The sequence below is a fragment of the Aspergillus flavus genome, chromosome 5, assembly GCF_009017415.1.
Source record: "Aspergillus flavus chromosome 5, complete sequence".
Classification (NCBI taxonomy): Eukaryota; Fungi; Ascomycota; class Eurotiomycetes; order Eurotiales; family Aspergillaceae; genus Aspergillus; species Aspergillus flavus.
Window position 1 is genome coordinate 4143038 of NC_092408.1, and position 21866 is coordinate 4164903.

Consider the following 21866-nt stretch of genomic DNA (forward strand, 5'->3'; position numbering starts at 1 on the left):
ACGAGTCAGACATACGCGCCACTATCGGTCTGTTCAATCTCGTCGCTTTCGGTGATGCCTTGCTTCGGTTTCAACGCTTCGATGTGCTCACCCTAGGGGAAGATATGTTTTTTAGTCATTTCGGGCTGCTTGGCCTGGAGTGGCACAGTAAGGGTCATCGTTCTTGTAAGTGTTACAATTTGTAAAGAGAAAGTGACCAAGCAATGAACTGAGAAAGATCGAATAGATAGGAGTCGGCCTTTTATATATCAGAAGGTATGTGTCACATGACAAGCAATCACATGTCATCTATATCTATAGGTAGTTAGTAGAACATCTGTACGAAGGAATGACAACCACTTTAAGACCATCAAAAAGGCTTGACATACGGTATGACCGTGACAGTATGCCACGGAAGCCTTCGAGCCATGCTTGCCAAGACAATCAATGATGTACTGTTCGAATACCTAAAATGTTGGGATTTGTGGGGTAATTACGATCATCTGGGGTATATTTCGACGAATGATTAGCCAGAGTCAAGGCTCAACACAGATAGCCTTGGTCCTGACGGTCTAACAAAATCTGTCTTGTAGTTCGCCCTGTCTTTCTCTCCCGAGGGAAATGAGACGTGGTGTGTTAAAATTAGGAAACATTGGCCGGGAGTAAGGTTTGGACGAAACTCTTCGCATTGGAAGTGTAGCCCTAATCTAGCCATTCTCGGACCGGAAGTCTCCTTCTCCACATCCCATGCTCATGTATCTGCTGCACTAAAGAAAATACAAAAGCTATATCGTCCGTAGAATGAAGAACATGATTCGGACTTAGGATAAGGTTCTCAGTTTTATTTTGGCGATAGTATTGTCTACAGGCGTTCGAGTTACATTGGCGGTGGTGGATATATATTTTACAGCGAGGCAACTGTCTGGGGTACGGAACAAGCTACATTGTCAAGTACAGACGGGAATCAGTTGCTCTTTAGCTCTTTAACACGGCCTACTGTTTGTTATCAATTATTTGACATGATATGACGCTCTGTCCGTTCTATCATGAGCGACTCAACGTGTAATCCCTCCTGGCCGCAGAATGTATACGTAATATCCACCCTGTCCGCAGACTGTCCACATGGGATATGTATATAAGACAATGCTTCGATCCTCCGCCATACGGGGATTTGTTCCATGTACGGTACCATTTGCTGTTCCCCAGCCGCACCCTCTTCAATTTCGATAACCCGCTCAACCACCCGGGCAGTAGAGATGCTATCCCAACTCGCCTCCCGTATTGGCTGCCGTCGCAAAATAGTCAAGACCTCACGACGGACCTTAGGATGTCGGCACTTCACTCCAATTATGTAAAGAACGGGGATAAATCCGATCTCGGGCGTAAAAGTCGGCCTTGACGACCCCGAATACCGCTGATGCGCCGCCGCTACTTCGCCCGCCAATGCGACGCATTGCTGGAACTGGGGCAGGAAATTGTCATAGTCCATTTCTCTGCCAGGTCCATAACCACGGAGGAGAGTCCACGCGATAGTATGTTGTAAGCGCAGGAGTGATACGAGAAGGTGAATTGCAACATCTGACTCACTGGGGCTGCCTTGTTGCAGGAGGTTTTCGAAGAGACTCGACCACGTTCCCAACTGCGCAAGAACAATGTCTTTGGGTGAAGACGGTAACGGTGACATCGTACCCGTCGGGGATATTTGTTGCTCTGTGTTGCGCAGCCTCATTACCTGAGCGACGAGCACCTGGAGGTGGTCGGCAGCTTGGTCGAGTGACCAAAATGTACTGTCGGAGAGTGATGTCTCTTGAATGTTGGCTGGAGTCCAGTCGACCAGAAACATGGCGGCCTGCATGTCAAGACGGCGAATCTGCTGTGTCACCTGGCAGATAGTCGTGTGAACGCCCGAGGATTGGGCGTCGCCGTAGGTACAGCAGTTCAATGTTGTGTTGCGTGAGAGCGCCACACCTCCGCGCAGGTGTTTCATTGCTTGTACGTCGTCGCCCGCCAGATGATCAAAGCAGGTAAAGAGATAACAAACCAAAAGCGTGACAGCTGTTATTTCGGCGCTGTCATCACTTTCCGGGTTGAGCAGAAGTTGAATGGCGCGGTTATAGTGCAGCAAAGGAGCCTTATCCGGTAGCCGGTCCTTTAAGGCGGGCGGTTGATACATCCGACCATTAGAATGACACTCCAGGTAGTTTCGGTGAATCAGGGCTAGAGCTATGGCAGCATGCCGCGCTGATGGCACTGTTTGAGAGAAGAACATGAGAGTGTTCCGCCATGGTTCGCAAGGGCGGTATCCATTCAGATGCTTGATCGAAATATCGTTGAAAAAGCACATTGCCTCCGCCTGGGTTGGCCCAGTCACGGGTAAGACCAAAAAGGATCCGAGATTCTGCAACATTATGCCATGGTATTTCGAGTGCCATTGCTTCGACTCGTACGCACTGATCGTGGTAGAGGGGTGGTCACTCTTGCAGCTATTCTGATAATGAGTTGAATCCATCTCGGTCTTCTCCGGCTTGACAGCGAGGGGCATTTCACCATAGCCATCGCAGGTGCGACCGGTAGAGAGGCACTTCAAGCATGAAGGTTGAGATAGATCGCATTTAACTCGTCTTATCCTGACGTATGTCAGTTTCCAAGTCTTTTCGCACAATTGATAGTTCTGTAGCAATACGTAAAGTCAAGACATACTTGCAAGTCTTACAGCCTAATCTTGACTTTGGAGCCCACTTGCGAGGCTTTCTTCTCCAGGCTTGATTGCCCGTCTTGGTATTCTTGTTCTTCATCCCGTCCATCATGGTGTGAGAAAAGGTGGACGGTACGGAGTACAAAGAACGAAACTTGTAGAAAGACTAGCATTTTAAAAGAAGGCTTCTCAGTGATGAGGAAGGGTTGGATAAGTAGCCTAAAGCTACGGAGTTGACCAATTGGCATTAACTCTACTGATTCTCCTGATAGGCGTTGATTGGCTCGTTCGTACATGCGGGGCCCTTGGTGTGACGATCTATCTTGGTTTACATAGAGATCAATACGACTCGGTTCTACTTTCTTCATCTGTTGTGAGGCTGTGACACCTGGAAAGAACTCTGATTGGCATATATCTTGCTTGCTAGAGACTAGTGCTTATCATAATAAACACTGATTGGTTAGCTCGTACAACCGGGGCGCCAAGGAAGGCGAGCCTCTTCCTCTTCAACTATTTAGGATAAGGAGGAGACTACAGAAGTAGTGATCTTGGTACCTCGGTCGACTAAAGATGCAAGTGTACATACAGACAAGAGCATAAATCTCAACTACACTTACACGGGTAAGATCCTCCTCTCTGTACCCTTCTTGGTTATACTTGTGGTGACCAAAAAAGAATATTGATTGGCTGGTTCGTACAAGCAGGGCGATTTTGAACAAGAGGCATGGTGAGTTGAAGGGAGGAATCCAGCTGCCTATTGAAACCATCAGACATGATGCTACTATCTGAGGAAGCTCAACAGCATAAATAGATCCCAGAGCGCAATCATGTTGGTTCTTGCAAGCAACTGAACAGAAACATCAATGAGAAGCCCCAGAAATTACAATGAACCGACTCGTGAATCCGCTCATCCTTTTCATGAGCTTGGGATTGAAAGCCCACAGCTTACATGATCGGGGTATGGTCTATGGATTTGACAATGTGAGTCTGGGACTTTACGGTACACCATTGCCCAAGGCCTTCAAGTTTTTTGACGAGTCATCTAGATTGAACCATCAGCCAACCTCACATGGACACCATGCTTCGATGCTTTTACTTGCTCTAGACTGGAAGTTCCTTTCGATTACTCAAACAGAAGTCTCGGCACGACGTCGATTGCCTTCATCAAGCTGGCTGGCAAAAATGCCACCGTCGCATCTCCCAGCATTGTACTCAACCCCGGTAAAATCTCAACTCTATCAATTATACAACATTGACTGAACTTCATTTGACTGGACTGACACCTCGTTAGGCGGTCCGGGTGGTTCTGGTGTCGACCTACTCCTCACATACCAGGACCTCATCGGGCAGATGCTTGGAGAGCAGTACAACTTCGTCTCCTTTGACCCTCGCGGGGTGAATAACAGTGGCTTGCATCTCGACTGCTTCTCGGGGGACACAAAAGCAAGATCAGCTTTCTATCGACTGCACAGAACAGGCGCCACCAATATCTCCTCAACGTCACTTGAGGAACAGTATTATTCAAGCTCTATCTACGGCGAGTGGTGCAACAATGCTGTCGAGAGCAAGTCAGCCCATTCATATTATGTGACTACGCCAGCAGTTGCCCATGATTTGCTCACATTTACCGAAGCTGAGGCTGAGTGGGCCGGTCAGTCACCATCAAACGCTAAACTGTGGTGCTATAGCATCAGTTACGGCACTGTCATCGGCAGCACCTTCGCTTCTCTGTTCCCTGACCGCGTTGGGAGAATGATACTCGATGGTGTTCTGAACGCAGAACAATATTATAACAACTATTGGACGGACAATGTTGATCAAATGGATGAGGCCATGGAAACATTCTCGACCTTCTGTCATTCCGCCGGACCTGAAAAGTGCTCATTCTGGGGACCCACACCGGCTAACATCACGGCAAGAATGGATGGCATCATCCGTCAGCTTCAGAACCATCCAGTCCCGCTAAGCGGCGTCGGAGGTCCAGACCTGCCAACAATGGTCACAGTTTCAGACCTGAAGACCCTTTTTCTCAACGCACTCTACACCCCACTAGCATTATTTCCAAGGATGGCCGACATCCTACACCAGGCCGAGGGTGGGAATGTGTCTGCTCTTGCGGGCATGTATGACCAGTCAAACTCTATAACCGACGCCCGTCTCGCCATCACTTGCACCGATTCTTATCGGAGGAACAGGCTTACTACCATAGAAGAGTTCGAGATTTGGGTGGAGTACACGACTTCCAAGAGCAAGTACATCGGTGATCTCTACCCCATATTCCTCGAAGGTATCTTATGCCGATCATTCCGACCGCACTTGCCTGATAGCATGGTAGTCCAAGGTAGTCAACACCCCTTGTGTCTCTCTCTGCTTTTCGGCATTCTATAAACATTGTCTTCAGCAAATTGGGTGGCCATCTATATTAGAAACAAAGTCTAACCAGGTTTGATGCAGACGAAATAAGTGCACTAAACGTGCCTACGTCCTTCCCGATCCTCTTTGCGAGTAATACCATCGACCCTATCACGCCATTGGAATCGTACGTTTCGGCCAAATCCCATCGACATTAGTAATGTTACTAGCTGACATTATCACGTCATAGGGCGCGCAAGATGTCTTCTCGGTTTGCTGGATCAGTACTTCTAATGCAAGAAGCTGTTGGTGTAAGTTGTCATCAATTCCCAATTCCACAGTCATCTCGACCAAGAGTCTAGGCTTACTCGCGGGATATTTCCTCTAAATCCAGCATACGGTCATCAACCAGGGGGCGTCGGATTGTTACTTTGGACATATTCAGGCATACCTCCAAGGCACAGTTCCATCGTCTAACACTACATGCGCCCGACAGTACATTCCATTCATAGATGCCTCCCCATTTTAACGACTATCAAAGCGATGGGAGAAGAGTCCGGTCAATTGCAGGAAAGAACTGACCGGTGCCAACGCAGTGCTGGATTTTGAAAGTAAATGGCTCATATACACTCATTCAAAGCGCTTGTTAGGGGTTGGACCTATTCCTGCCAAGTACATTATGATAAGGACAATAATTTTCCACTGCCAAGGGTCGACATTTCGTCCGACTTTAGAATGAGTTGTTGGTCCATAAGCGGAGAAGGGGCTCCTTCTAGTTTCCATGCGTACCGAATACGTGGTTATGCTGTTAGGCCATGTATTGTTCGTTTTGATTCTTACATTAAAGTGTGCACACATACCAAGTTCAATACGGGGGTAGCCATATTGCATAGTAATCATATGGTTAGGGCTTGAAAGACGGTCTCTAAATATGCGAATAGGGAAGGCAATAGCGGAACTTACTGATTAGCCTCACCTGGGGGTGACATTTGGAAATGGCTGATAAAAGGCAGGAAAAATGATCTACTGGGCAACTTGCTACTGCGAGGAAAACCCACACCGCATCCCTTTGTCCAAACATAGTATTGCACTAGATGCAAACAGTATTTCGGGCCGGACCCCACGCTAACCCCACCGGGATAGGTGGATCTGCAGGACAGCTCCGAGGATCAACCTATCAATTGGGTGGATTCCACGGTCTAAGGTAACTAAACTAGCACTAATAGGGGCTGGTCCTGAGCTGACTCAACGAGTTAAAAGTCAAGAAGCTCGGAGTTTCACTCCTCACGTGCACGCCCGGTACATTGCGGTTTCCCGATCGGACGATGGCGTCCCTCCACTCACACAAAGAACCAAGTGCCACCTCTGCTGATTCAGAATTTCTCTTCCCTCTCTAAATCTCCATTTGATCACTACGTTCCAGCACCAGGGGCGACACCGCATCCGACATGCCCTCCAAGAGAAAGTGCCTCGGAGTCGACTGTCACAATGAAGCCGAAGCCTTACAGTGTCCGACTTGTCTGAAGTTGGGCATGAAAGACAGCTACTTCTGCTCCCAAGATTGCTTCAAGAAGAACTGGGTGGGTTTCCATATCTGCTAGTGACTAGAATCTCGTCGTTGACTGAGCTCGTGAGGTAGGCCGAACACAAGACCGTCCACAAAACGGCTGAAGGTAAGACACAGAATGGTAATCTCCGTCTAATGATCCATTCAAAGATTGTCACTGAACCCGATCCAGCTACTGGGCTTTACAATCCTTTCCCCACCTACTCCTTTACCGGGTCGGTTCGACCGGTCTATCCACTGTCTCCGATGCGCACCCTTCCGACGTCGATCAAACGCCCGGACTGGTCTGAGACCGGCATCCCGAAAGGGGAGCGGCGCTTGCACCGGTCGAAGATTGATATTCTCGACGCCAAGGGACAGGAGGCAATGCGCAAAGTGTGTCGCTTAGCTCGGGAGGTACTGGATATCACCGCCGCCGAGGTCCGACCAGGTATTACCACGGACTACCTGGACGATGTCTGTCACAAGGCTTGTATCGAACGGAATGTAGGTGCCACTTGTACCCTGATACCTTATATAATTTATCTTTCTTGCTAATACAGACAGGCCTACCCTTCGCCTTTGAATTATAATCATTTCCCCAAATCGCTTTGTACGTCTCCTAACGAGGTAGTTTGTCATGGCATTCCGGATCAGCGGATTCTTCTCGATGGTGATATTTTGAACCTCGACATATCAATATATCACGGTGGTTACCACGCTGACGTCAACGAAACGTATTACGTGGGTGATCGAGCCAAGGCGGATCCTGACTCGGTCCGAGTGGTGGAAACGACCAGAGAGTGCTTGGATATGGCAATCGAGCTCGTAAAGCCTGGCACCCTCCTCCGAGACTTTGGCAAGGTCATTGAGAAGCATGCCAAGTCCCGAAACTGTAGCGTCCACACGACCTGGGGTGGCCATGGTATCAACACCGAATTCCACCCCCCGCCCTGGATCCCTCATTATGCCAACAGTAAGGTGCCCGGAGTGTGCAAATCGGGGATGACATTCACAATCGAACCCATTCTGACGCTTGGCAAACCGCGGGAAATCTATTGGCCCGATGACTGGACAAATGTGACGGTGGATGGCAAACGGACGGCTCAGTTTGGTGAGTACAGCATGCATATCACGTAGAAAGCCTTATGCTAATATCTCTGGAGAACACACCTTACTGGTCACAGAAACCGGGGTCGAGGTCTTGACTGCGAGACTGGAGGATTCTCCAGGAGGACCGATTCCCATCCCCACGACCGACAACGGTAACAGCGCATAGTCCGCCTCGTACATCTCGAATTGAAAGACATGGTAGAGCAAGGGACAATTGGTCATCTAAAACACATTAAGGGAAGAACACGATTTCCAGGGCACAGTAGCACGTAGGCTAGATTAAATGACATGAAGAGAGTCGGATGACCCGACGGTCAGATCTGCCCGCGTCGCACGTACATTGTTACACGCGACGTGACCTGTTGATTATATAATCTGCTGCTCGAGGAGTCGAGGTGTATACAGTGCGAAGTATTTCAGCTATTTGAACTAAATCTACTAAAACAGCCTACTGTTCAATGAGACAGGAATTTGAAGCTGAGTATCCGAAGGACTCTAGGGCCTAGAAGCTTGTTCGGACTCAGATGTACGAGCCATATTACTAGTAGCCTCCCTTGTAGGTGGAGCCTGTGGCATCCACCTACCGTTTCTGGCCAAGTGGAGCGTACCATATTATGGAACATCGTTACCCAGCAAATCACAAACGCTGCAGAGGGCGGGAGGTAGAACTAATCGGTATACAAATACGCCCCACTTCAAAATATTCGGACATCGATACATACTCCGTAACTTCCAAACATAGTAACGGCAGCAGCTGAGCCTTCGTACGACCCCCAAATGGAATAGAACCTGCCGTCCACGAATGAGTATATCAGCTGTGACCGGTGTCCCTCTCTACATATTCACCAGGACATATCCATGATATTTCACGCAGAAAGCCTAAAGATGCCATCATCTGCCGAGCAAACCTTCCTCATCTATGAGCTTACCGAACATATCATTCTGCAGCTGGATGATCCAGTGAAAATCCTTCGCGCACAGCGTGTTTGCCGTCGCTGGAGAGATATTATCCAAACATCCCCGATACTGCGCGTGGCCTGCTGGTATCAATCGTCTTCGAAGCTCAAGCACGCTCAAACGCGACCAATCTCCGACGAAAAAGCATGGAGGCTGAACCCTGCTTTCGACCAAATCGGCGTGCCACTGCTCAAAGCTCCAGGAGAAGATGCAGAACTAATAGACGAGCTTCAAACGAAGGGGCATTTCATGTTCGAGGCAAACCTCGACGACACACCAGTATCATGGATGACTATGCTGGCCACGCAGCCTCCATGCCAGCAAATGCTGATCGAATGCCACCCTGACTATTCGGGCTACCAGACAATGTAAAAAGCCCCTACCCCCCTCTTCCCTTTAGCTCATGCCCCTTTAGCTGATATATTGCTTAGGTCTTATCACATTGAGTCAATGACGGGCTGTCTGCTTATGAGCGACGTCATAGCCTTTCTAGCCGAATGCCAGAAACCTGGGGTAAAGTACACCACTATACGTGTCGGTTAGTCTGGTGGAAAGAGAGTTATTGGGCTGCCCATTACCTCGGTAGCTCTTGACAGGATGCCGGCTAGTGTTTCAAGCAAAGTTGCGATCGAGCTGCCTGGAACGATCCGGGGGGGCTCTACCATTTTATTTCCCTCCAGTGCCTCGATGGCTGGGAACACTTTCTGCGTGGGATGATATTGCATAAGAAGATAACGGTTCATGGGCAAGAATGTCAGTGTGGTTATTCGATCTACTCTGTGTGCAACACAAAAGTATTAGCTAAGGCTGTTGGTTGTAAGGGAGCATCAGAAGGGGTATCTGTCAGATTGCAGCAATATCCTCCGTCTACTCTCTGACGTAATGTAATTACTTGTCTGTCCAAAATGCATCATGCTTCCGTTGATCTGGAAGATATTCAATAAAAAAGGCCCATTACGCAGTTTTCATATAACCTTCGAAAGTCCAATATATAAGTTTGGTATCATGTGTTGCATATATGTCGTACGGATATATTCCATTTTGTTACATCATCTTCGTGGATTGTAAAAGTTTAGTATAACGTTTCCTGTATAACAATTAAAGGTTTTCCCATCAGTCTACTAATAGTAAGGACTTCTTGCCTACCATACTTAACTTGTCTGTGTCTGTATAGCGAACATCAAGCGCTAGTAACCTCCGTCGAAATCTCCACCGTCCGAAAGATCTCAATAGCATTCCCCGTGCTCTCGAAGTTATCCCCTTGCCCATAAATAATAGCCCGGATCTGAGGGTCGGCTTGAGCGTTCTGAAACAAGGCGTCTTGATCGGAGGCTCTTCGCCAAAACCCGCGACGCCGGGAATGCTCTGAGCTGCCCAGGGAACATTTGCAGGTATGCTGGCTATGGAGGTGTTGGTGATAGATATGGGTGGTGAGGGCTGAGAGGGCGGGGAGACAGGCGCAGATTATCCCTAGGGAAATTTCGGCGTTTCTAGTTTGACTAGATTAGTTGGATTTGATTGAGGGCTGACGCTGAGGGAGAAGGTATACCCGAGCATGTTGATGCGCATGAAGGACATTGTGATGTCCTGAGATTTGGCAGTACTCACGATCAAGACTAGTCGGGCAATACTGGATGCGCAGGCGAGTCCCCCCGCGCTGAGGAGGGCTATGACGCGGACTTTCTTTCGGGTCGGTAGATGTAATGTCGATACTATTGCTACTGGAATTATGAGGATAATGAGATCGCTGACGACGCTGATCACTGCATCTGCCAGCGTGATCTTGGATTGATTCAGACAGCTACCCGGAGTGGTCGGGGCCCAGAACTTCGATATGGGGTTGCAGATACAGATCTTGACAATCAAAGCCGGAATGTAGTAGGCTAGCATCAGGCCGAGAAAGATATAGATTAAGATGACTGCCTTGCGGAAAGGGTGGAAGACCCGTGTCATGATCCAAAGGAGACACAGTTTGGTTAGGTAGGCTGCCGGCCCGTAGACTATCATTGTTCCGTAGACGGTCTGGTATTATCAGCTTTTGTGGCTCTCTCAAACCAGGTAGGTAATCCGGCATACCTTATGGAAAATGCGTTGGTCGTGGTCCGACACTTCGTCTATGTGAAGACCTCCTCCGTGATAGCCCACTGTGGGAGATTAGCGGCGTAACTAGTGGCGTGGCGGTATATGTACTGGCGAGTGCAAGGGCTGAATAGCCGACTCCAAGAGACTGTGATCGAATGCTTAGCACGGATTTGAGATAGTGCCAGTGTGAAACATACCCAGGCACCCAAGCAGGCCGCTGTCTTAGTCAGTCAACTGTGAATGATATCATCTCACGAAACGCACCGTCTTCTTTGGCCAAGCCGCTGAACACGAACATCCGAGTGTAAACTCGAAGGGCGACGCAAAGTGTAGTGGCACTGATACATAAGATCTGCAACGCCGTGTTCCAGTGCTGGACAGTCTGGTCGATGTGTTCCTCGGGCATATCGGTTGTGCTTTATGACAGCAATGACGGTTGGTATCCCGGGCCCTGTTTTCACTGTTGTCCTCACTACACCACAGTGGGTATAGCAACTCTATGTCCGATAGAATACCGGGAGGTGGCCGGAGTTATGTGATATTATAGCAGAGGTAAACAAGATCTGCTACACACAACTAATAACACAGAGAGACAATAACCCAAGAATTATGAGATCGGTCGATATGACTAAGAGATTATTTGAAGCACTTTGGCTTTCCATAATCATCTCCTGCTTTCCTGTTCAGCTAGAACTGAATAGTTGACATTTTGCAGTCTATCCGCTGAAGAGGGGGATCCCAGGCCCTAAAAGTAATCACTTGGCAGGGTCGTAACCATGAGATCCCACATGGTCAAGCAAATGCGAATGTACCAATCACCATGTAGCGGAAATCAAAAGAGGAAGCTCGCTACTGGAGCCCTGGAGGCGGTGATCTCCGAAAGGATGGGTCTAAGAATTAGCTTTCCTCCGGCCGAGTGGATCTGGGGAACCATTGAATGTCTATTGCATCGGACGATCACCCGTACAGTGGTTGGGGAAATGACAGCCATACCTTTATCCGCTTTGGGAAATTGCGGAGTCGCAGATGTCATCACCAGCCCTAGGTTTTGCCACTGGAGGTCCATGAACCCTATCTTAATGCCACCATTTTTGCTGAACTTTACTCTACCCGTCGTTAGGATACATAAGTGTTACATCCGAGGCTTCTACTAAGGGTTCTTCTACAATATGTCGTATCACTAGTAGCAGTATAGTCTCAGCCACTTACGCAGGGCTGACAATGCAATGCCAAATAACAGAAGTCCTGCAGTCTGGGATGGCTTAGATCCAATTTAACTCCATTACCAAAGTGGTTGAATTCTTATAGGTAATCCATTCAAGGACTCCTCCAACCCAGTGTGCTTGGGATTACGAGCTAAAAAAAAAAAAAAAAAAAAAAAAAAAAAAAAAAAAAAAAAAAACCCTGGAGGCCGGCCACCGTAATAAGGTCAATGTGTAACGCACTACCTTCCCGAGCTTTCAATGAGGTCTACTATTCGCCCACCTTATAGAAGCAATCTAAATAAATGTTTATTTGTTCGAGAAGCCTCGGAAATCCTTTTCTCAGAGTGCAACATGTTCGAAAGCTTCCGCAAACCGATGGTCCTGCCTGCCGAGCTTCAACCCTAGTCTAGCCAGCTGTCCCGCTTGACCCGCAACAGCAGACCCATGGTACTTCGTCAATACAAAGTTAGAATTTCTTATATATCAGACTTACGAGAAGTTAAAAGTTACCAATATTGAGCAGGGACCAGAGCGGCCCTTGAGCTACACTCTACATACAGAAAAGCACGAACATGTGCCGTGCCAGCTGCTCTCTCGATGGAAGTGCATCAATTTACTGGAGTCTACGAAGCCTATCCCCCCTGGCCAATCAGGAATGTAACAGAGCGGAGTATATTTCGTTGAACATATTTCTCTTTGCCGATGACACCTGCGCATCGCTTATCAATTCTACTGTCTAAGGTCCAGCCCTTGAACACCATACTGACAAGATGAAGGAGGAAAATATATGTAAAGGTTTATGGACAAGGCAGCCGCTCTGCTGTAGTTCTAGTGCGTGTAGCATCTAGTCCGCTATCCTGTGCCTGCTTGTCCCGTGAAGTGCCTCCCGGTAGGTAGTCTTTTTGTGAGTGTCTTAGGGGTGCTAACAGGCCCCTTCCCATACTCTATATGTCCTTCTACACGTTGGTTTCCACATCTATCTCCAGTTGTCGGTGTCTTGTTCGCTCGTAATTCCCCCCTCCCTCCCCCCACCCGAGAAGCGAGCTGAGCAATTCTATCTGGTGCCCAGATTCCATAATGTAGAATATTCCCTGCAGATGAGAAATAATCTCGTTATAGTCCAGTCTGCCTTACATCACCGAGCTGAACATGTAAAGCATTATTCACATCCGGTCAGCATACAGCGGGTACTAGCGGGGAGCATGCCTCGAGCTCTAGATTAGCCCCCCACAGTGGCACTAGTCCGTGAGACTAACACCCTCAACCGGACCTACAGCCCTAACAACCTTCCTAAATAGATGCTTATCACTCAATTCCCCAGCTAACCGCTACGCATGCTCCTCATCACCAGCCAAGAACAAACACGTTGTCCCTGACCCAGCCATCAAACTCACAATAGCCCCAGCTTCCCCCCCCATTCGCAAAGCCACTCCAATATCAGTGTCCAACTCCCCCGCCGCGTCTTGCAGATTATTATCCAAATACGGAGTCGAAAGACGAATGGGGGTACTTCCCCAGTCAATGCCCAAGCATTTCTCAAGCTGCTCACTTTGACTCGATAATACCTTCCCAGCCTCTATCCTTCTAGCGATAAACTTATCCGACTTTTCAAACACAAGCTTCATCGACAACCCCCTCGGCATTATCCCGAGCACCCAGTGCCACGTCCGCATTGACTCAGAATCAACATCCACGGGAATAACCGGTTGATGATACCCAGTCCCTATCCCAATTAACCCACGGATGAAAAAAGGCACATCCCCCCCAATCTGCGCCCCAACTTCCATTAATTGCTCGTCGTTTAGCTCAGTCTTCCAAATATGATTGCACCCAACCAATACAGCCGCCGCATCAGCACTCCCTCCACCCAGACCAGCTTCCGTGGGGATGGACTTGACCAGGTTGAAGTGCAACGCTTAGCCTGAGATGCCTGCGAAGTCAGCGAGGCGTTTCGCCGCCTTCATGACGAGATTTCGGGCATCAGCTAAGATGCGATCGCTATCCATTCCAGATACGGTCATTGTGAATTCTTGGGGATCCCGGGATGGCAAAATGGTCATGGTGTCGTAGAGGGAGATGGCCTGGTAGACCATTATGATGTCGTGGTAGCCATCTTTGCGGAGAGCGCCGGCGTGGAGATAGAGGTTGAGCTTGGCTGGGATTTGTAGGGTGATTGGTGTGAATTGGTTGGGATCAGGTAGACCCATTGTGTTGTTTTATTCATGCGAGGGGTGAGTTGGAGTTGGAAATCCTGGGTGGCCTGGGAAGCTGATAAGGATAAGGCAAGGTGGCACGCGACAGAATTACCGGTCAGTGAAGGTGGGGGATCTGCTTGAACTCTAGATATGTCATTGCACTACTAAAGTTTGAATCTCTGCTAGTCGGATCGGGAGCCCAAGAGACAGGTTCATTCGATTACTTTGTGGGTCTTTATGTACCTAGCAAGGTGAGAGTAGTAACGATCTACAGTTTTTGGTCTGAGCCGAACTGTGGAGCAAGGAACACTCGTGAGCTGCAGGTTGGGCTTTAACTTCCCATTACCACATATTAGACTGAGTTTGACTGCCGATCCCCAGTGCTTTTAGTTAAAATTTAATTTTATCCTGAGCTCGCACGCGGACGGTACATGCTCCGAAACAACCTTGTGCAATAGAGTCGGATAGTGGCCCCTTTAGGTCCATTGTCCTCAACGCACCCAACCTTCGGCACTGTTCTCGTCGCCGCAGGAACAGGCACACGAGCAAGAAAGGCCAAATGTTCCAAGGTATACCGCGAACTTGCCGGAGAGACTGTTATATCCCGTGTTGTCCGAGCCTTTCGTGCCTGGGATCCCGGCCATCCCATTGTAATTGTGCGGCATGAGAATGATGCGGCACTCCTTGCGAATGCGATTGAGGGAGCCGATGCACAGGTATATGAGACAGTTGGCGGGGCCACGAGACAGGCGTCTGTTCTGGAGGGCTTGAGATTCTTGTCGTCATTGGAACAGCCCCCATCGCATGTTCTAATCCACGATGCGGCGAGACCGTTTATATCGCCGTCTTTGTTGGACAAGATCCGAGATGGGATGCGTGAACAGCCTGATGTCGGAATAATTTTGGCGATTCCAGTTTCTGACACAATCAAGTCCGTTGATGAGAATGGCTTGATCTCCCGCACAGTACCGCAAAAAGGTCTATACCGTGCGCAAACGCCACAAGCATTTTCGCTACCCACTGCACTGAACATTCACGACCAGCTTGCCTATGATACAAGTGTCGAGTATACAGATGATGCCTCTCTCTTTGAGCAAGCAGGCCTATCCGTCCGTGTCATACAAGGAGAAGAGAAGAACATGAAACTCACATATCCGACGGATTTCGAACAAGCGGGATGAATCCTTCAAGCGAAGCCTCAATTACCAGAGGTTTCTATTCCCGATGTCCGCGTTGGACATGGATATGACACCCATCTACTCATTCCTGCGACAGAAATCACCCTCTGTGGTGTCAAAATCCCCCATACCTCCGGACCGTTGGGCCACTCAGACGCGGATGTAGGCCTTCATGCTGTAACGAATGCGTTACTGGGCACGATTGGGGCAGATGACATCAGAAGTCATTTTTCGCCATCAGATCCCAAGTGGAAAGGTGCTTCATCGGATCAGTTTGTTCGACATGCCAGGAAACTTGTCAGTGTTGCTGATGGCGTCATTACCCATGGCGATGTGAGCTTAATATGTGAACGGCCTAAGATTGGTCCACATCGGGATGCACTCAAAACGTCTGTGGCTCGTATACTCTCTTTGGATAAGTCGCGTGTATCCATTAAGGCTGGGACAAATGAGAAGGTGGGCTTTGTGGGAAGAGAAGAGGGCATCATCGGGATTGCAACGGTAACGGCTGTGTTTCCTGGCGGCGTCCCGCAGGCTGAAATCAATCCTGATTATGATACTACCTACTAGCAATAGTTTTCCCAATGGTCACTGGGAAAGGACGTTGACCTTAATGTTTATACTGTTTCAACTCTTTGGTAGAGGTTTTGAGGATCGATGCCTATTTAATACCTACTAGTATAACTCACTAGATATACTTCTTTACTCCTATAGACTACTCCTAATCTTATAAGTTAGTACATACTTGACTCCACTACTGAGTATGTGCCGTCGTGCCTTCTCAGTTGGGCTGTAACCACCCGACTTGGATTGGGAGTTGACTCAAGATAATACAATCCTGACGAGTTAGATTGACGGTCAGCTTGGACTGCTTTCGGTTCGAAATTAACAATATAACCATTAATGATTCTAGTATGTGGGCAGGAATCCGTCTCTGATTCACTCTTGTCTAGCAGATTCCAACCCCTACAACTGATGATAGTATTAAAGAGGCCTGCATTGGATAGTCTCCGCCCTTCGAAGCTTTTTGTGCAGGGATCAAAGTTGCGGTATCCATAATGAGAGTGCCTGACTTCACTATTCTTGTGATCAGTCATAACCATACAATGAAATCTAGGGCAGCTAGATCCTACCGGTAGGCCCAGCTGAGATAGTCTGCTTAAGTATGCATGAGCAGACGGGAAGCCTTGTTCTTCACACTTCTGTCGTATATACAGGTACAAAAGAGAAAGAGAATAGAGAGAAAAGGGGAATAAAAGAAAGGGCTAAAGAACAAATAAATAAATAGACATCGTACGTGGATCCCCCCGGGTCCAGTGACAGAGTATCATGAGGATGTCGAACGTTATCCTCCTACTAGAAGCGTCTTCCCTTAACTCTTCTCTGCAAGAGCAGCCCGTAAGTCTCGGTTCTCTTTGAGAAGACTATAACCACTCTCCACAATCATTTCGCACCCCTTGATGAGCTTATCTACCGCAGTCTGCGTAGAAGAGCTCCCTGTCTCACTTTGTTCTGTCTCCAATTCTTTGAACGTAGAGAGCAGCGTTTCCAATCGCTTTAGGTTTTCAGTTGCTTCCAAATACGGGTGAGTTGAGTGACCTCTAGGTGGCGGAAGAGCGAGGCGTTGAGGGCCAGGCTGGCCTGTTTCAGAGTCTGGATTAGCCGATGGCGATCCATTTTCTGCATTAGCACTCCCAACAACTGTATCATAGACCAGGCGAGAATAGCTTCGTCGAGAGTAGATCTCTTTCAATTCCACTCATCGTTTGAGGAACATGTACACCCAAGTTCCACCAACGGTCTCATTAATTGGAGTGCCTCGCTTAGCAAGAATGGTGTTGGCCATTGCTTCGACCTGCGCCCGCGAGGGGGCAGTTTGATTTCGTTCAATCGCTGATAATGTCCATTGTACCAGCGCATCCTCTTCTTCCTGGGTCATTCGGTGACAGTTCGCCCATTTTTTTGGCCGAAAGGTAACCCCGTTCATCCTGTTGCGTAAGGTTGTTGACGGCACTCCATATTTCCTAGCTGCCTCGCGTACCGAAGAGAATTTGCCCTCTTTGACATCTGAGATGGCTGCTTGGATCTTTCGTTCCTGTTCTTCCATCTCTGGGAGGGGCTTGAGTTTTGGTCTCATTATTGGCGGCAAGGTTGCTGCTTGCGCTGCTGGCAACTCCGAGAGTGAAGAGAAACTAATTCGGAGCGGGCGGCTCACGGACAACTCCCCGGTGTGTCACATGGCATCGGCCCGACCGGGTAGCCGAGCCGATCCCCAACCCTATCTATCTATCCTTTTCAGTACAAGTTGTCAAGTTCTGTCACCTGTGGAAAGGTGCCTTAATATCCTAGATTCTTGAATTGTTTTTTCTTTTATCTAAAGGCTACCTTCTTCTTAGCTACTACATAGTATAGAATTTACTTTCGCAGCTATTTAAAGCTACTAGATAAAATCTCTGATGATTTATCCATATATTCTCTATTTTAACTAAAAAATATATAATGTCAGCTGCGACACCAATGCGAGTGAGTCCGCATCATAATCCTGTTTCTGGGCCTGCGTGACCAACTGATTTTAGGGAAAGCGCCGGATGTTCTATGCTTCGAGCCGATTTGTTAGACATTGAAATCTGTGATCCTTGACAACGACGACCTCGGAAGTTTAAAAAGAAACCGGGAGAGTCTGCAGCTTTAACAAAAGGGATGAGATCTGCTCCAATATGCAAAAAGGACAGGTGAGTGATAATCTGTGCGAGGAAACCTGGGGCCCGAAATGTTCACGCAATTTGCAATTCCTCAAGGGATAGATCGCAAACCAGGCACCATCAGCGATTTCACCAAAGAGTACAGTCCTCAAAAGTCCGATCTTCTCCCTTTGGCAATGAAGTAGTTCTGGACCTCGGGAGATTTGTGTTCCTTATTCTGACGACTCGTGTTCTCAAAGATTGCAAGTTCTCTCCTGTCAGTCACATTCGTCATTGAGGACAACAAGACCCGGAAGAATGAGCTGGAAACGGAGGATTGCTCGTATTCGACTACCGGTCTCTGGACAGAGTTGGCCGCTACGCCGAGCATCGATTGTATACTCTATAGAAGGTTGTTATCTCTCCCGCCTATAATGCCCGCCCCTCGTCCCCTAGCTAGAAGCTGTCGTGCGACGTCCCGCTGCTGCAGGCGTCTTCTCTGGCGTTCGGTCACCTGGTCCCAGACCTGGGTTGGGGTGTCCCCGGCGCAATTTCGCTGCTCCATGCAGCCCCCGGCCTCGATCAGCACTCCCAGCATTGCGTCCCGTGCTTGAATAGAGCGATCCCAGTCCACGGGCTCTAGCTTCCTCCAGCAGCCTCTCCGGTCGAAGACGAACAGGCCACCCCGCATCACATCATGCAGCGGAGTTTTACCTCGATGATTGGTGGCATTCACTGTCGCCCCGCATTGAACGAGATAGCGGAGGAGATCGAGCTGGTCCCAATGGCGAACAAGATAATGCAGCGCGGTACTACCGTCGACCGGAGCGGGGTCGTTTACTCTGACCTGCTCCAGCACCCGGTCGATCAGATCGACGTCCAGAGGTTGGTCCTACGTGTGGAGGGTCAGTTGATGCAGAAGGTTGCGACCCCCAGGATCACAGCTGCGAGCGTCGGCTGCATGAGCAAGCAAGAGCCGGAGTACAGAGAACGAGAGGCTGTTCGCGATCGCTTGGCTCACGGGGGGAGGGCCCTCGGGGTGAGGAACTTTCACGGCGGCCGGGTCGGCCTCGACCAGTAGGGTCACTGTCTCCAAACGGCCAGTCGCGAGGGATGCCTTGCGATCGGGTCAACGCCCAGTGCAGTGGCAGCCGGCCCTTGCTGTCCATCGCATTCACCATGGCCGTCCGGTCGACCCCGCCGCAGTGGTCTAGCAGTACGCGGATGGCGTCCGCATTCCAGAACAGACCGGCGATATGAAGTGGGGTGACTCGGGTGGTGTAAGTAACCCATATCGTAGATGCTCGATCCGATGAGGCCTCCCCAGCACTGGCAAGTATGCACTTGTTCCTCGGTGTTAGCTGCTGCAGAGATCAATCGCGCCACCATGGCGGAAGTGCCCGGGGCACGGCGGCACCGAACAGCACCCTTCCTGATCCAACAGCCAGTAAATAAAGGTTTCATGTCACCACCCGCCGTGCTTGCTCCTCTTCCGTCTCCTCCTCTTCATTTTCCACATCTCCCAATCCGACGGCCGCGCTGAACAGCGCCGTCCGGCCCTGAAAATCCTGTCCGCTCAAGCTCGCTAACGGCGGCTCTCGCTGCAGCAACCACTGAAATAATTCCAGGTCCGTCGTCGCACACATATCATGCATGAGGGATATGTCTACTCGAGCTAGATACGTCTGCAGACTCTCGTCAACAGAGGAATCTAGACTCCCCGAGAACATCTCCACCAGGGCGCGGAAACCCGGAAACTGTGGTGCTCAATTGCGTAGGCGAAGGGGTTATCCCAATCGTAGCCGTAGTCCCGGAGGATGATGGGGTTCGTGCATTGTCGTTGGTACTGCTGGAGGGCTGCGACGTCGTCGCGACGGAGGATCTCGTATAACAACTCGCAGGATTCCCCTTCGTAGACGGCCGCGCCGTCCGTGACATAAAAGGCCGAGGGATCCCACCCCTTGAGGTTGGGATGTTGCTCGTGATAGTCGGCATAGGCAATTGGCAAGATAGTTTAGGGGAGATGGGGATTTGGAGAAGATGTAGATGGCTGGAAGTGAAAAGACAAAAATAGAGGGAGAGGGGGAGGGTCCCCGGGTACTTATATGTTCACTGCGGGGCCGGTCTCGGTTATTTCAGTGTTGGCTTTGGCACCAATAAGAGCATCATCCGACACATCAACTCTCTCTTTTTGTCTATTTATATACAAACAAGCATACCTCCATAGAGTCTTCGATGGGCAGGCATCGTTCTTCTCGCAGCCTGAGGTCCACGCGCACGCACGGCTTGGTGGAGGGGGGATAGTCAACAGGCTGCCTGATATACCAAAGGACACCTAGCGGCGATAGTGCCCACTTCGGCCTCGTTACTCTCACAGCCCCCCTTACATTTGCTAGAGCTATGGAAGCCGCGCCACTGACAAGTGGGCAGGTCCTCCGAGGCCAGACAGCACAGGGTTTGCGTCTACCTCAATCCGGTCAAACGCTCAGTGGAATCCAGCATGGTTCTTTTCTTTTAGTACTCACGCGTAATCTCGGTGAAGCCATTGGGACACGCTTGTCCGCAGTTGATAAACCGACAGACGCTGTCCTGTGACGAGGCGGTGGTAGTGCTGCTGCTGGCGGAGGTCTTCTCAGATACCGCCAGTCTTTCCCGCAGTGTGCATTGATATGGTGTTTATTCATCGAAGTATATTGTGGATCTATTCCTTTTGAGACAAGAAAGAATTCTAAGGCTATCTAAATCAGGACACTGCCACACTAGTAGCAAGTTAGCCGCTTTCGTGCGGTTGTTCGATGGGCAACAGTAAAACCTGTATATAAGCAACTCCGATATAGGGACTATACCCGGTATAAGCAATCTACCAGCCTGTCTCCTATCGTTTTCTACATAGAATTGCAAGAAACCTCGATATACAGAACTTTCAGTAAACTACTCTGTCTACATTTTAAAAGGATTTATATAGTGATCTTAGTATAAGCAATACCTCGTTATAAGCGATTTAGGTAGTCGGCTCAAACCCTTGCTTATATCCAGGTGTTACTGTATGGTTGAAATTAGTAGACACCTCGCGTCTCTGGGTTAGTGGTGTTAGCGTGGGTTCAGGCCCCAATAACAACGCCCAGAGAAAAGGAACAGCACGGTAAATATATTGGGGGTCCACCTTGACCCATGGTTCCAACGAAGCCGCGGAAGTCCGCCAACAGCTCCAGCTACTCCTAGGCCTTCCCCTTTTCCCTTTTCCCTTACCACTTGGTCAGTTGTTCCTTTTTCCTTTAACATGTAATTTATACTAGTTTTGATCTCCCCTGATATCAGGAGCGACAGTCCGTTATGCTTCGCCGTCATGCTGACTATCAATGTTGGCCTCAGCAGGGGGGAAATCGTATAACATGACTATGGATGACGATCGGTGCCCAAGGCTCAAGAATAGAGTGCCAAGGCCAGATCTATACGCCCGGCTTCACACCGGTGCCAATAGCACGTACAGCTAGCAAATCAAGAAGTAGAATGGGATGACTAGTGGAAAGGCTTTATAATAAAGTTTCAGCGGTATCTCGTATCTACGCATGATCCGTAGGCTTTTTTTTAACACAATGAGGCAAGATTATGCCAGCTTGGCTTTAGCACTGTGTGGGAAGGGAAGAAGGGGAACTACATACGTGGTACCACTGAGAAGGGCAACAGACGCTCGCAGGTGTATTTCAGCCTGATGCCATCAGGCCCCGTCGTAGGGCAAGGCGGGGGTTTTGCTAACGGCTGGACCGGACGGTATCCACTACTGACTCGCTAGAAGATGTGGAATGCAATCCGAGTTGTTGAGGTCCTTAACTAATGTGGGGAATTGGCGCGACTGGCGCGGCGGATGAGCACGCTTTTGCTA

General features: G+C 49.2%; 12 protein-coding genes across 12 annotated transcripts; 4 read left to right on the forward strand and 8 right to left on the reverse strand.

Moving 5' to 3' along the window:
* Positions 1-931: 931 nt before the first annotated feature.
* F9C07_2285495 (sugar transporter) lies at positions 932-2864 on the reverse strand. Its single transcript, XM_071510759.1, has 2 exons — positions 2680-2864; positions 932-2606 (listed from the first exon to the last, which is right to left on the reverse strand). Exons 1-2 carry the CDS (start codon positions 2784-2786, stop codon positions 986-988), a joined length of 1728 nt encoding a protein of 575 aa, XP_071364656.1. The 5' UTR covers positions 2787-2864; the 3' UTR covers positions 932-985.
* A 168-nt stretch (positions 2865-3032) lies between these two features.
* On the forward strand, positions 3033-6100 carry F9C07_2166294 (uncharacterized protein). The gene is made up of 7 exons (XM_071509327.1): positions 3033-3295; positions 3379-3655; positions 3721-3895; positions 3966-5015; positions 5129-5213; positions 5277-5337; positions 5421-6100. The coding sequence occupies exons 2-7, from the start codon at positions 3560-3562 to the stop codon at positions 5553-5555; spliced, it is 1602 nt and encodes a 533-aa protein (XP_071364657.1). The 5' UTR covers positions 3033-3295; positions 3379-3559; the 3' UTR covers positions 5556-6100.
* Positions 6101-6474: 374 nt separating this feature from the next.
* On the forward strand, positions 6475-8075 carry F9C07_9206 (putative methionine aminopeptidase, type I; the record flags this gene model as incomplete). The annotated part of the gene is made up of 4 exons (XM_071511873.1): positions 6475-6606; positions 6666-7079; positions 7140-7686; positions 7739-8075. The coding sequence occupies 4 exons, from the start codon at positions 6475-6477 to the stop codon at positions 7849-7851; spliced, it is 1206 nt and encodes a 401-aa protein (XP_071364658.1). The 3' UTR covers positions 7852-8075.
* A 468-nt stretch (positions 8076-8543) lies between these two features.
* F9C07_2259986 (uncharacterized protein) lies at positions 8544-9816 on the forward strand (the record flags this gene model as incomplete). The annotated part of the gene is made up of 3 exons (XM_041286618.2): positions 8544-9010; positions 9074-9180; positions 9229-9816. The coding sequence occupies 3 exons, from the start codon at positions 8544-8546 to the stop codon at positions 9357-9359; spliced, it is 705 nt and encodes a 234-aa protein (XP_041148356.2). The 3' UTR covers positions 9360-9816.
* Positions 9817-9822: 6 nt separating this feature from the next.
* Positions 9823-11462, reverse strand: F9C07_2285498 (uncharacterized protein; the record flags this gene model as incomplete). Its single annotated transcript, XM_071510760.1, has 6 exons — positions 10989-11462; positions 10922-10941; positions 10833-10869; positions 10719-10786; positions 10192-10664; positions 9823-10132 (listed from the first exon to the last, which is right to left on the reverse strand). Exons 1-6 carry the CDS (start codon positions 11128-11130, stop codon positions 9823-9825), a joined length of 1050 nt encoding a protein of 349 aa, XP_071364659.1. The 5' UTR covers positions 11131-11462.
* A 1795-nt stretch (positions 11463-13257) lies between these two features.
* On the reverse strand, positions 13258-13602 carry F9C07_9210 (uncharacterized protein; the record flags this gene model as incomplete). The annotated part of the gene is made up of 1 exon (XM_071511874.1): positions 13258-13602. The coding sequence occupies one exon, from the start codon at positions 13600-13602 to the stop codon at positions 13258-13260; it is 345 nt and encodes a 114-aa protein (XP_071364660.1).
* Positions 13603-13845: 243 nt separating this feature from the next.
* On the reverse strand, positions 13846-14136 carry F9C07_9211 (uncharacterized protein; the record flags this gene model as incomplete). The annotated part of the gene is made up of 1 exon (XM_041286625.1): positions 13846-14136. The coding sequence occupies one exon, from the start codon at positions 14134-14136 to the stop codon at positions 13846-13848; it is 291 nt and encodes a 96-aa protein (XP_041148358.1).
* A 473-nt stretch (positions 14137-14609) lies between these two features.
* Positions 14610-16005, forward strand: F9C07_2259994 (2-C-methyl-D-erythritol 2,4-cyclodiphosphate synthase; the record flags this gene model as incomplete). The annotated part of the gene is made up of 2 exons (XM_071510145.1): positions 14610-15233; positions 15321-16005. Coding segments are annotated over 2 exons (1176 nt in total), but the record flags the coding sequence as incomplete, so codon positions are not given.
* Positions 16006-16674: 669 nt separating this feature from the next.
* On the reverse strand, positions 16675-17409 carry F9C07_9213 (uncharacterized protein; the record flags this gene model as incomplete). The annotated part of the gene is made up of 2 exons (XM_071511875.1): positions 16675-17019; positions 17074-17409. The coding sequence occupies 2 exons, from the start codon at positions 17407-17409 to the stop codon at positions 16675-16677; spliced, it is 681 nt and encodes a 226-aa protein (XP_071364662.1).
* Positions 17410-17575: 166 nt separating this feature from the next.
* Positions 17576-19629, reverse strand: F9C07_2285505 (ankyrin repeat-containing domain protein; the record flags this gene model as incomplete). The annotated part of the gene is made up of 4 exons (XM_071510761.1): positions 17576-18875; positions 19005-19100; positions 19162-19326; positions 19453-19629. 4 exons carry the CDS (start codon positions 19627-19629, stop codon positions 18387-18389), a joined length of 927 nt encoding a protein of 308 aa, XP_071364664.1. The 3' UTR covers positions 17576-18386.
* F9C07_9214 (uncharacterized protein) lies at positions 18153-18374 on the reverse strand (the record flags this gene model as incomplete). The annotated part of the gene is made up of 1 exon (XM_071511876.1): positions 18153-18374. One exon carries the CDS (start codon positions 18372-18374, stop codon positions 18153-18155), a length of 222 nt encoding a protein of 73 aa, XP_071364663.1.
* A 503-nt stretch (positions 19630-20132) lies between the features above and the next one.
* F9C07_1719239 (uncharacterized protein) lies at positions 20133-20780 on the reverse strand. Its single transcript, XM_071508336.1, has 2 exons — positions 20509-20780; positions 20133-20446 (listed from the first exon to the last, which is right to left on the reverse strand). The coding sequence occupies exons 1-2, from the start codon at positions 20665-20667 to the stop codon at positions 20288-20290; spliced, it is 318 nt and encodes a 105-aa protein (XP_071364665.1). The 5' UTR covers positions 20668-20780; the 3' UTR covers positions 20133-20287.
* Positions 20781-21866: the final 1086 nt, after the last annotated feature.